This window comes from Procambarus clarkii, chromosome 88 (genome assembly GCF_040958095.1).
Source record: "Procambarus clarkii isolate CNS0578487 chromosome 88, FALCON_Pclarkii_2.0, whole genome shotgun sequence".
NCBI classification, from domain to species: Eukaryota; Metazoa; Arthropoda; class Malacostraca; order Decapoda; family Cambaridae; genus Procambarus; species Procambarus clarkii.
In genome coordinates this window covers 21,887,751-21,901,233 of record NC_091237.1, presented here as the reverse complement: position 1 = coordinate 21,901,233, position 13,483 = coordinate 21,887,751, and the positions used below count along the sequence as shown (strand labels likewise).

The 13,483-nt window shown below is 49.2% G+C and overlaps 1 protein-coding gene across 5 annotated transcripts in view; it reads left to right on the top strand.

The window, feature by feature from the left end:
- LOC123745757 (phosphatidylcholine:ceramide cholinephosphotransferase 2) overlaps nt 1-13,483 on the top strand; it is a 105,787-nt gene that overhangs the window by 49,242 nt on the left and 43,062 nt on the right. For 2 of the 5 annotated variants that reach the window (XM_045726602.2, XM_045726600.2), the window contains one exon: nt 10,575-10,848. The exons of 2 other annotated variants lie outside the window; for them this stretch is intronic. In XM_045726602.2, the coding sequence (XP_045582558.1) occupies nt 10,739-10,848 (110 nt within the window). In that variant the 5' untranslated portion in view covers nt 10,575-10,738. Of the gene's footprint in view, nt 1-6,893; nt 7,100-10,574; nt 10,849-13,483 lie in introns of those variants that run through there. One more of the 5 variants, XM_045726601.2, reaches the window with a different exon arrangement.

Here is a 13,483-nt window from a genome sequence, read left to right as displayed (position 1 = left end):
GGCTCATGGGTAGCGGCTGAGTGGACAGCGCTCGGAATTCGTAGTCCTAAGGTTCCGGGCTTGATCCCCGGGGGGGCCGAAACAAATGGGCGGAGTTTCTTTCACCATGATGCACCTGTTCACCTAGCAGTAAATAAGTACGTGGGAGTTTGACAGCTGCTACGGGCTGCTTGCTGAGGATGTGTAACAAAAAGGAGGCCTGGTCAAGGACCGGGCCGCGGGCACGCTAAGTCCCGAAATCATCTCAAGATAGCCCATAGGAAGAGAGGGGCCCCACAGGCCTCTCCTGAGAAAGGGGCCCCACATGCCTCTCAGGAGAGAGGGGGCCCCACAGGCTTCTGAGAGAGGGGCCCCACAGGCTTCTCCTGAGAGAGGGGCCCCACAGGCTTCTCCTGAGAGAGGGGCCCCACAGGCTTCTCCTGAGAGAGGGGCCCCACAGGCTTCTCCTGAGAGAGGGGCCCCACAGGCTTCTCCTGAGAGAGGGGCCCCACAGGCTTCTCCTGAGAGAGGGGCCCCACAGGCTTCTCCTGAGAGAGGGGCCCCACAGGCTTCTCCTGAGAGAGGGGCCCCACAGGCTTCTCCTGAGAGAGGGGCCCCACAGGCTTCTCCTGAGAGAGGGGCCCCACAGGCTTCTCCTGAGAGAGGGGCCCCACAGGCTTCTCCTGAGAGAGGGGCCCCACAGGCTTCTCCTGAGAGAGGGGCCCCACAGGCTTCTCCTGAGAGAGGGGCCCCACAGGCTTCTCCTGAGAGAGGGGCCCCACAGGCTTCTCCTGAGAGAGGGGCCCCACAGGCTTCTCCTGAGAGAGGGGCCCCACAGGCTTCTCCTGAGAGAGGGGCCCCACAGGCTTCTCCTGAGAGAGGGGCCCCACAGGCTTCTCCTGAGAGAGGGGCCCCACAGGCTTCTCCTGAGAGAGGGGCCCCACAGGCTTCTCCTGAGAGAGGGGCCCCACAGACTTCTCATGAGAGAGGGGGCCCCACAGGCCTCTCGGACAAGCCAGCACGTCACAAATCTCACGTCATCAGCTGACCTTCTGTGACAAAGCACAGCAAACTTTCCCACATTACTGAAGCAACACTTTTTTTTTCTATTTTCTAATCAATCAAGTTTGTAACCTTTAAACTTTGTATAATTAAACATTTTAAACTTTCTTACTCACTAAAAACTTGAATTTGAATTTAAAAATTGGGATTGGTAAAAGGTAATATACGAGATATAAATATATATGTGAATAAGTGTGTTATTGCATTATACTGAAAGAATTGGGGCAATAATTCTAGAACAAATGTTCTCTATACTGATGTTCTTCACTTGGGAAAAAACGTACTAAATTAACTAAAAAACGTTTATGTTACAATTGCGTTGGGCCTGATTCATGTCGTTAAAAGATAGTTTCGCTGAAGCTTTCTCCAGCATCTCCGGAGGCAGAGGCACATAACGGGCTCAAGGACTGAACCCCAATATTCATTTAGCTAAGTAAGTTACAGTCTTGATGTTGCAAGTTAAAAGGTTTAATGTATCTTAGTATTACCACACCACAACTAGTACACCACTACTACCACACCACAACTATTACATCACACCATTACAATACCATCACTACCACACCACACTAACATGCACACTGCAACTATGTACACTATCAATCATTACCACCAACTGTAACCATCACTCACCACAGCCACCAACCACAACTCACCAAAAACCACCACCACCACCACCATAGATTCTCCATTAAGTGAAAAAAATTAATAAAAAGGATGAACCCACCTTTATTATGATCCTGTTTTATTTTACTAAATGTAGAAATATAATTTTTATATTTCTACACTTTATATATATATATATATATATATATATATATATATATATATATATATATATATATATATATATATATATATATATATATATATATATATATAAAGGCAATACCAAAAACTACGTTTATGAAACATTTAAGGTTGCCACAAGGTTTCAATTTTTTTTTTAGCCAACTTTTCGTGCAATAAGTTTTGGAAACTTATTTACATCCACACAAAATTACGTATCTAATGTGTGAAAACAACCGTTGCCACTACTTTCCAGATTCGTTGTGGCAACCTTAAATTGTTTCCTGGATGGGACACAGGTGGGAGGCTGTGGTGGGTACTCCCCACCACAGTCTTCCACACACTGTGGGAGGCTGTTGTGGGTACTCCCCACCACAGTCCACACACTGTGGGAGGCTGTGGTGGGTACTCCCCACCACAGTCTCCACACACTGTGGGAGGCTGTTGTGGGTACTCCCCACCACAGTCCTCCACACACTGTGGGAGGCTGTGGTGGGTACTCCCCACCACAGTCCCCCACATACTGTGGGAGGCTGTTGTGGGTACTCCCCACCACAGTCCTCCACACACTGTGGGAGGCTGTGGTGGGTACTCCCCACCACAGTCTTCCACACACTGTGGGAGGCTGTGGTGGGTACTCCCCACCACAGTCTTCCACACACTGTGGGAGGCTGTTGTGGGTACTCCCCACCACAGTCCACACACTGTGGGAGGCTGTGGTGGGTACTCCCCACCACAGTCTCCACACACTGTGGGAGGCTGTTGTGGGTACTCCCCACCACAGTCCTCCACACACTGTGGGAGGCTGTGGTGGGTACTCCCCACCACAGTCCCCCACATACTGTGGGAGGCTGTTGTGGGTACTCCCCACCACAGTCCTCCACACACTGTGGGAGGCTGTGGTGGGTACTCCCCACCACAGTCTTCCACACACTGTGGGAGGCTGTGGTGGGTACTCCCCACCACAGTCTTCTACACACTGTGGGAGGCTGTGGTGGGTACTCCCCACAACAGTCTTCCACACACTGTGGGAGGCTGTGGTGGGTACTCCCCACCACAGTCTTCCACACACTGTGGGAGGCTGTGGTGGGTACTCCCCACCACAGTCTTCTACACACTGTGGGAGGCTGTGGTGGGTACTCCCCACAACAGTCTTCCACACACTGTGGGAGGCTGTGGTGGGTACTCCCCACCACAGTCTTCCACACACTGTGGGAGGCTGTGGTGGGTACTCCCCACCACAGTCTTCCACACACTGTGGGAGGCTGTGGTGGGTACTCCCCACCACAGTTCTCCATACACTGTGGGAGGCTGTGGTGGGTACTCCCCGCCACAGTCTTCCACACTGTGGGAGGCTGGGGAACCCCCCCCCCCCCCAGGCTGCACCACACCACTCCGCTCTCAGTGTCTCCAGGCAGATCCATCACACTGTTACTGTCTGCGTTTATCATGCTGCACGTCATACCATTTGAATTGTGACCAGCAAGAGTGTCTAGGTTCAGGCGCATCACAGTAACTCTTGCTCAACACAAGTAGAAATAAAACACTTGTTTTTATCGGGCGCAAATGGATAGATTATTGTAGATTTTGAATATTGTAAGTCGATTTATTATATATAGTGCAACATAATATTGATTACCTTAATGCAACGTATAGCTCCAATGACAACGTATGAGCAGTTATATTTCAACATAAAGGGACATGTCATTGCTGGCAGGGCTCCTTATACCTCTAACGTCTTATGTTTGTGGAACACCAGGTGTAGTTGTCCACACCTGTTGTAGTGTTGTGTCCACCTGTTGTAGTATGTGTTTGTTGTCATAGTGTCCTCCCACACACTCTCTAGTAAGAGAGGGAAGGTAGAGAAGACCGGTCTGAACATTGTGTGCTGGGGAAGAGCTCTCTCTCCCCAGGGATGATCTGCTACACTGGTTTTCCATGGAACACAATCTGCTAATGTCTTCACAACCAGATGCCCAATTAGTGCTGGGTGAACGAGGGCGATCAATGATGTCTGGGGTGCCGAGTTGACACACCCTGCATAGGGTTCGCGAACCCTGGCCATCTCGCTGGCGAGGCAGGGCAGGGAATGAATGGCCTTATATCATATTCTTACAGACGTGTAGTGAGGAAATTAACGGCACTTGGCTTGAATTATTTGCAAAAGCTTCATAAATATTGTATTTGTCATGAGAGAGTGTAGCGGTTGGTGTTATCTAATTCCTGTTGTCGGGATAAATTGTTTAGTAGGTACTTAGGCTTATCGAGGCCCCCCTTAGGCCTACTGACCTCCAGGATGCAACCCACAATAGTTGCCTAACTCCCGGGTACCTGTGCACGGCTAGGTGAACACAAGTATCAGATGAAAGGAAACGTGTCCAACCTTTACTGTTCTGCCTGGGGATGGAACCCAGATTCTTCTGTTGTGAGTTGAAGACGCAGACCACTGTGCTACAGAACCCATGAAGGTGGGTCCCCTATATTGACCGAATGTATAGTGCTTGGCACTTCTCTCTCACCCACTAGGGGTCTGGTAGCTGAGTGAACAGCGCGCGGGACTCGTAATCCAGTGGCCCAGGTTCGATTCCCGGCGCCGGCAGAGAAATGGGCAGAGTTTCATTCACCCTGATGACCCTGTTACCTAGCAGTAAACAGGTACCTGGGAGTTAGACAGCTGTTATGGGCTGCTTCCTGGGTGTGTGTGTGTGGAAAAAAATAGTTATAAACAGTTGATTGATTGACAGTTGAGAGGCGGGCCGAAAGAGCAGGGCTCAACCCCTCCCCCCCCCCCCACAAGCACAACTAGGTGAATACACTACTTCTCTTACCCACACGACTCTCGTAGCTCCCCCCCCCCCCCCCCCAAAAAAAAAAAAAAAAAAAAAAAAAAACTCGTCACCATAGGGAGCCATTCTGTATTAGTGCTCCGTGACCTTCCCGGCTCATTGTAGTCCCTCCCGACTTGCCCTCCCTCCCTCACACCTCTATAACCTCCCCTCTGTAACACTTACAATTATTGTAAGACTGAGGAGTGGAAGGGTTTACCATGTGAGCGGAGTGTCCAACAGTGAGTCAGGAGGAGACTGCCCAGGTGGTGGTAAACATGTCTCTGCAACCTCTTAAACACTGCCTCATAAATATGGCTACTCGTTTATCACATAGATGTTGCAACTGGTGTCCTTGCTGACAGTGTCTGGTCTTCACTCTGCTGACTGTCTGTCCTCACCCTGCTGACTGTGTCTGGTCCTCACCCTGCTGACTGTGTCTGGTCCTCACCCTGCTGACTGTGTCTGGTCCTCACCCTGCTGACTGTGTCTGGTCCTCACCCTGCTGTGTCTGGTCCTCACCCTGCTGACTGTGTCTAGTCCTCACCCTGCTGTGTCTGGTCCTCACCCTGCTGACTGTGTCTGGTCCTCACCCTGCTGTGTCTGGTCCTCACCCTGCTGACAGTGTCTGTCCTCATCCTGCTGACAGTGTCTGTCCTCACACTGCTGACTGTGTCTGGTCCTCACCCTGCTGTGTCTGGTCCTCACCCTGCTGACAGTGTCTGTCCTCATCCTGCTGACAGTGTCTGGTCCTCACCCTGCTGACTGTGTCTGGTCCTCACCCTGCTGTGTCTGGTCCTCACCCTGCTGACAGTGTCTGTCCTCATCCTGCTGACAGTGTCTGGTCCTCACCCTGCTGACTGTGTCTGGTCCTCACCCTGCTGTGTCTGGTCCTCACCCTGCTGACAGTGTCTGTCCTCATCCTGCTGACAGTGTCTGTCCTCACACTGCTGACTGTGTCTGGTCCTCACCCTGCTGACTGTGTCTGGTCCTCTCCCTGTTGACGGTGTCTGGTCCTCACCCTGCTGATAGTCACGGGGATGTTGGCCCTGATCTGTATACGGGTCACGGGGATGTTGGCCCTGATCTGTATACGGGTCACGGGGATGTTGGCCCTGATCTGTATACGGGTCACGGGGATGTTGGCCCTGATCTGTATACGGGTCACGGGGATGCAATATTTAATATTGTGTCTAATGTGGAGAAGGGAAGGGAACTGTGAGGAGAGCGCGCCAAGCCAATACTACTATTTAGCACTTGGAAAGATCAGGATAAGGCCCTGAGATGGGACGGAGGGAAGGAATGGTGCCCAACCACTTGGGCGGTCGGGGATTGAACGACGATCTGCATGAAGCGAGATCATCACAGGTGGTTAGGTGTTTGTGATACGGACTTGGTGTAGAAGCAGGTGCTGTATATAGGTGACTGGGTGCCAGTAGTAACCTAGCCTTGACTGTGACTTCCATACCAGGTTGGCGAGAGTAGACTGCCTCCGGTCTGGTGTTGAGGCAGGTCTCGTCACCTCTGGTGTTGAGACAGGTCTCCTCACCTCACACACACTGTAGCTTTGTCACGTGCAGTTGAGTTCAGCTAAGTATTGTCTCCCTCACGCTCTTGTCAACTAATCATCGCACTATAACAAGTGCGATGATTAGTTGCACTTGTTAGTTGCACAACAACTAAGTTATTAGTTGCACAACACCATAACTTGCTAGTTATGGTGTTGTGTGTGTTTGAAGATATGGTGTGTGCCGTGGTGGGTGGCCAGAAGTGTCGGGAGAGAGTGTATGGAGAGTACACATACAGAGTGTATGGAGAGTAGTGAGAGAGAGGGCCAGCGTGAGAGGGGGGTGCCAGGTATCCCTCTGTGTGTAGGTCTTCTAGAAGCAGGGAGCAGGGTGGGTGTGTGGGCGGGTGTGGCGTAGGGTTGGCGGGTGCAGGAGGAGAGGGGGGGGGGGAGATAGGAGGCGGGAGTGCCAGAGTGCCACTCCTTCCGGCGTGAGTGTCGGAGTGGGAAGCCTGAGAGGGCCACTGGTCCCTCTCGTGTACTGGCACGTGTTGGTACCTCCCCATAACACACTCACACTCCCATGAATGGAGAAGCAGGCTCACAGACGGCTGGGGGGGAGGGAGGGGGAGTGTTGGCAAGCAGGCTGCTGGAGTAACGTCATAGTGACGTCATGATGAGGGAGAGGAGCTAGGGCATGGAGGGAGGAGGATGGTGGCACCGGCCAGTCTCCTCTCCCTCCTGTCTGTGTTCCAGTGTGCGCTCTTCACAAGCGGCCGCCTCTACACCAACACCAGTGTGCCATACAGTGCCTCTACACCTCTCACTCGTAGTGCCTCTACCTCAGGCACTCGCAGATCACTGCCATCCGGGAGCACTGTTCACCACTCTCACTTCTTAAAAACACTTTCATGTGAACATCAAAATATATCAAAGTGTATGTTCAAATTTGTTCAGTACGTTAATTCTTTATAGCAGAACAAAAATATGCACGTGGCAGGTGTGTCAGGGGTAGGAGTATCACAGGTATGGGTGTCATAAACAGGTGTGTCACAGGCATGTGTGTCAGGAACAAGTGAGTCAGGAACAAGTGAGTCAGGAACGAGTGTGTCATGGGCAGGTGTGTCAGGCTAAGCAATTTATATTTGTGGTTAGTTACGTATAATTTGATGTGTGTATGACGCGGCCCGGACACACAGCGGGCGGCGGGAACATGGCTGCTCCTCCCACCGTCACCAAACTTGTTTTGCTGCTACATCATTTTGTATGAACTACATATTTCCTGATCACTTATCATTAAATTCTTGAGCAGTGGACGATATTGTGACGTAGCGTGTGGCCGGACCAACCGGGCTGTGATGGGCATGTGGGCCTGCGGGCCGCTCCAAGCAACAGCCTGGTGGACCAAACACTCACAAGTCAAGCCTGGCCGCGGGCCGGGCTTGGGCAGTAGAAGAACTCCCAGAACCCCATCAACCAGGTCACACAGGAGTGGCTGTGTGGGTCTCCATCCAACCCGTCCTCTTAAGATAACGTCACTTTTCGCTCGTATGCGAGTTATGGCCAGAAATGGACGTAATTTGAAATTAAATCGGCTCACGGAAGTGACGTACTGTCCTGTTTTCTTTTTGAGTCTTCTGGCTTAATCGGTTAGGTTAGGAGAGGAAACTTTCAATTAACGGTTTTCATGACGTTTTGAAACCTTAGGAGAACTTCCTGCCCTCCTAACCTACCTGAGGACGCTTAACTTGCTGTTTTTTTGAAAAAAAAATCCAAAAATTAATTTTCAATTATTTTTTATTTTCAAATTACGTCCATTTTCGGCCATACGGGCAAACAGCCAAATTCAGACGTAATTTGTAAGAGGGGTCCGAGCGCGCGCACGTCCCCACGCACTCAGGCTGAGCCCAAGTCCAGTAGTATAACGTGTAGGAATCTCATTTGATGATTCATCTTTTTGGATGGTTGTATAATAGATAAGATAACTAGTGTGGGTTGCATCTTATCTTAGGTCTACAAGATGATGTTACAATTCTTGGTGTACTGTTGTTCTCAGGCTGCTTACGGCCAGTCCAAAGTATTGGGCAACTCCTTTGAAGGCAGATTCTTTGGCAAACTCATCAGCTCTATAATGCATTCGAGGGCCAACATGAGATGGAGTCCACCTGAAATGTACTTTTATTAATACCATCATTAATAATTTTGTTGTATTTGTGTCTAGCTTCAGACACGAGCATGTTAGAATTGTCTTAAAGACTCGAAAGTAATCAAGAATGATAAAGAATCACTTACAATTAAAGTGTCAAGTTTGGAGACTTGTACACATTTGAGTGCAAGAAGTATGGCCAATAGTTGATTGTGAAGGGTCGAGCCCCAGTTGTTAATGGTGACTCACCACTCCTAATATGAGCCATCACCCATTATCAGAACAACTGCACCAGTTGCAGCTTTAATAATCCAGTGTTGGACATCAGTAAAGGTGTGAAGGGCTTGTGTGCATGGGGATAAGATGAACGATCCTAAGCATTTAATACCAATTAGAGCATTAATGTCAGCAACATGATCAATAACGCTCGGAATATTAAGTTCTGTCTTCACAGTAATGATGCGTGTGGTTGATGAGCATTGGTGGACCCCATACCCATCCCGTGGGCGGTGGTGGACCCCATACCCATCCCGTGGGCGGTGGTGGACCCCATACCCATCCCGTGGGCGGTGGTGGACCCCATACCCATCCCGTGGGCGGTGGAGGACCCCATACCCATCCCGTGGGCGGTGGTGGACCCCATACCCATCCCGTGGGCGGTGGAGGACCCCATACCCATCCCGTGGGTGGTGGTGGGCCCCATACCCATCCCGTGGGCGGTGGAGGACCCCATACCCATCCCGTGGGCGGTGGTGGACCCCATACCCATCCCGTGGGCGGTGGAGGACCCCATACCCATCCCGTGGGCGGTGGTGGACCCCATACCCATCCCGTGGGCGGTGGAGGACCCCATACCCATCCCGTGGGCGGTGGTGGACCCCATACCCATCCCGTGGGCGGTGGAGGACCCCATACCCATCCCGTGGGTGGTGGTGGGCCAAATACCCAACTCGTGGGCGGTGGAGGACCTCATACCCATCCTGTGGGCGGTGGTGGAAATGGTTACAGAGGCACATTATGGGTTCAGGTATGGTAACCCCATAGTTGATTTAACCGAGTAAAGCAGGCGTGTGCGCATGCGCTACTCTCCCCGTCTCTGGTCTAAGAACACGGAATCTAAGCCAGTTAAAGGGGTTTTGCTTAGCCTGCCGGCGTCAGCTGGTGTACAGTCTCCCTGGTGTTGTGCTCCATCCTGGTGGTCTGACAACTGTGCTTCAGTACGTTCTTGGTCTGATATACAGTACAGTGCTTACCTCTCACTGTCACTGGGCTGTTTGGCAATGTGCTTGAGGTCGAACACTAGCTCCTGAGCTCAGCCTTACCATCTGTCGACTGTCTAATGCAGTGACTACCAATCCTCCTGTTTCTTGTCGTGTCTACTTTTGAAACTATTACGTTAGGTTCTGCTATCTCTCCCTCTAGTCTAGGCTATATGTTTAATGCCCCTTGCTCTGAAAATAGTGTTTGTAACATCTCTGACTCTTCTGAGGTCTCCCCTTTTACTGTGGCTCTGGTTCCTGTCACAGAGGTGTTCTCTGGTCCAACTGAGCGTCCTGCACGTTACCTGTGTTTCATACTTAAAGTTTTTGTATTGAACTGTTTCGAATACCTTCTGGCACTCCAGGAAGACGCAGTCTACCATCGTCTCCTTTACTGCTTTATCGCTGTTGTCTCGTCTCTATCCAACGTCTCCATCTCATCTCCATCCATGTATTGTGGTTCGTGTACTCACACGAACCTACCGGAGGTGTGTGTGTGTTCCAGCACGTTCCACCCGTTCCATATTGTGTATCTGGGTCCACTTTCGTGTATCTGTGTGAGGAAGAGAGAGAGAGAGAGAGAGAGAGAGAGAGAGAGAGAGAGAGAGAGAGAGAGAGAGAGAGAGAGAGAGAGAGGAGAGTAAGAGAGAAGAAATAGTAAGAGAGAAACACGTATCCAGCAATGATCTTGACATAGTAATACATATTTACCACTGGGATGAGGAGGTATATGCCCCCCCCCTCACAGTGTGTGCCAGGTGTGTGTGGTGGTGGTTCCCCCATCATCACTGGGTCAGGGCGCCGTCACACACCTGTCCTCACTCTCCATACCTCCGGCCCATGTGGTAGATGTATGTATTGCGTAGAGGTAGATACAGTAGTACATATATGTACTTATGGATATACGGTGTAGATGAAGTATGTACTGTAATAGGTATGTATTGTGGTAGAGGTAGATGATACACCACCACAAGACGGGTAAAAAAGAGCCATATACTCCTCTATAGGCACTAGAGGCGTAAACAAGTTGCTAGAAGCAGTGACCACACAGCGCTCTCCGGTAATCTCCAACGGATCTTCCTGAACGGGGCGCCAAGGTCACCTCACACGGGAAGGTTAACCTCAGAGACAGAGAGAGAGAGGGAGACAGAGAGAGTGAGGGAGAGTCAAGATGAGAGGAGGGAAGAGTCGGCCGCGGTATGTGTCCATCTTGCCCGGAGCCGACTTCCAGAGCGTGAAGGTGGAACCTGCTCCCCACACCCCCTTGTGGCTCTATTACAAGTAAGTTACCTCTGTTACAGGCTGGCTCTATGACTTTACTACACGCTGGCTCTATAGCTCTATTACAAGTAAGTTGATTCTCTAATTATTACAAGTAAGTTACCTCAATTACAGGTACGTTGGCGCTATGGTTTTATTAAATATTGGCTCTGTATGACAAGTTGGCCCTATAGCTCTATTATAAGTTGACTTTATGGTTGTTACAGATAAATTGGGTTTATTGATTGATGAGTTTACTGTATACATCTGACTACAAATGTGAATGTGTAGCTCTATAATTGAGTTGTATGTGGTTGTAACACACGGGAGTCGGCTCTACGGCTCGAGTGTTACACAGCTCTGGAACAGTGTTCTTGGCGAATAAAGACCACACAAGTACTCACCTAGTTGTATTTGCGGGCTATGAACCACGGCTCTTGGGTCCCGCCTCTCAACCCTAAATAGAAGGTTTGGGTATAAGCTATAACTGCTTCGTTTAGAATTAGAAGCCTAATACAGTTGTATACCATATTTCTTGAGTTACACACAAGTGAACATGTGAACACGCGCGGGCGCGCACACACAGTGACACGAGGCAGAAACAAATGGGCAAAGTTTCTTTCACCCTGAATGCCCCTGTTACCTAGCAGTAAATAGGTACCTGGGAGTTAGTCAGCTGTCACGGGCTGCTTCCTGGGGTGTGTGGTGTGGAAAAAAAGTAGTTAGTAAACAGTTGATTGATAGTGGAGAGGCGGGCCGAAAGAGCAAAGCTCAACCCCTGCAAACACAACTAGGTGAATACAGTGAGTCACTGTGAGGGGTGAGGGCCTCATATTGGTGAGACGTCAACAGTGGAGTCCCGCAGGGTTCAGTCCTTGGACCTATACTGCTTCTGATATATGTAAATGATATCCCAGAGGGGTATAGAATCGTTCCTCTCATTGTTTGCTGATGCAAAAATTATGAGGAGGATTGAAACAGAGGATGATAGTAGGGGGCTACAAGATGACCTAGACAGACTGAATGAATGGTCCAACAAATGGCTACTAAAGTTCAACCCGAGTAAATGTAAGGTAATGAAAATAGGCGGTGGAAACAGGAGGCCAGACACAGGATACAGAATGGGAGATGAATTACTTCATGAAATGGACAAAGAGAAAGATCTGGGAGTTGATATCACACCAAACCTGTTTCCTGAAACCCACATAAATAGAATTACATCTGCGGCATATGCGAGGCTGGCTAACATCAGAACAGCCTTTAAGAACCTGTGTAAGGGATCATTCAGAACCTTGTACACCACATATGTAAGACCAATCCTGGAGTATGCGGCCCCATCATGGAGCCCGTACCTTGTCAAGCACAAGACGAAGCTGGAAAAAGTTCAGAGGTATGCCACTAGGCTAGTCCCAGAACTAAGAAGCACGAGTTACGAGGAAAGGCTGCGTGAAATGCAACTCACGACACTGGAAGACAGAAGAGTAAAGGGAGGCATGATCACTACCTACAAAATTCTCAGAGGAATTGACAGGGTGGATAAGGATAAATTGTTTAACACGGGTGGTATACAAACAAGGGGGACACAGGTGGAAACTGAGTACCCAAATGAGCCACAGGGACGTTTGAAAGAACTTTTTCAGTATCAGAGTAGTTAGTAAATGGAATGCATTAGGCAGTGATGTGGTGGAGGCTGACTCCATACACAGTTTCAAATGTAGATATGATAGAGCCCAGTAGGCTCAGGAATCTGTACATCAGTTGATTGACGGTTAAGAGGCGGGACCAAAGAGCCAGAGCTAAACCTCTGCAAGCACAATTAGGTGAGTATACATACACACACACAGTGCCACGCTGCCACCAGCACGTAGGTACCCTAGGCACTGTGCCTGATGATGCGTGGAGCAACACACCTCACTGGCACTGTGAGGTGTGCCAGAGGAGCAGGAGAGAGCACGAGGCCTCACGGGGTGTCGTGGTAGTGAAGCCCCATGTTGTGTAATCCCCGTCCACTCTCAACCTCCACAACCTCCTGCCTCTCCTCCACTTGTGTACATATATATATATATATATATATATATATATATATATATATATATATATATATATATATATATATATATATATATAACAACAATAATAATAGGTGGTCTAAACGACCAGGTCTACACATTAGAAACGAAAGCTGGGATATTTTTTGTATATTATTATTTTTCTACCACAGACTTGGCCAGACATTTACAATGCTAACCAGCATATATACATTTTCTTGTCCTCCATGGACAGGGTGAGAGATCTGTTAAACATATAGTTCAGTGATTTATTGAACAATCAACCGCATAAGGTGATTGTAGTGTTTTGAAAATGCTAATCTAACCTATACACATAGATACACAGATTTACGTCTGTTTTACTAGTGTTCGATGTGTCTTTTTACATTGTCATTAATGTGCGTTTACAAATGTGAAATGCAATTTTGCATTTCAAATTACATTCCATCGTCTCATTTGTGTTTCCAGCTTCCACATATGTCCTCTGACGTAACCTTGTGTCACTGTCCACCTTCTCTACTCCCCTCAGTATCTTCTATGTTGTGATTATGGCCTTTTTTCCTTCTGTCCTCTTAATGTGGGATTGAGTTCCTTTAACCTGTCCTTGT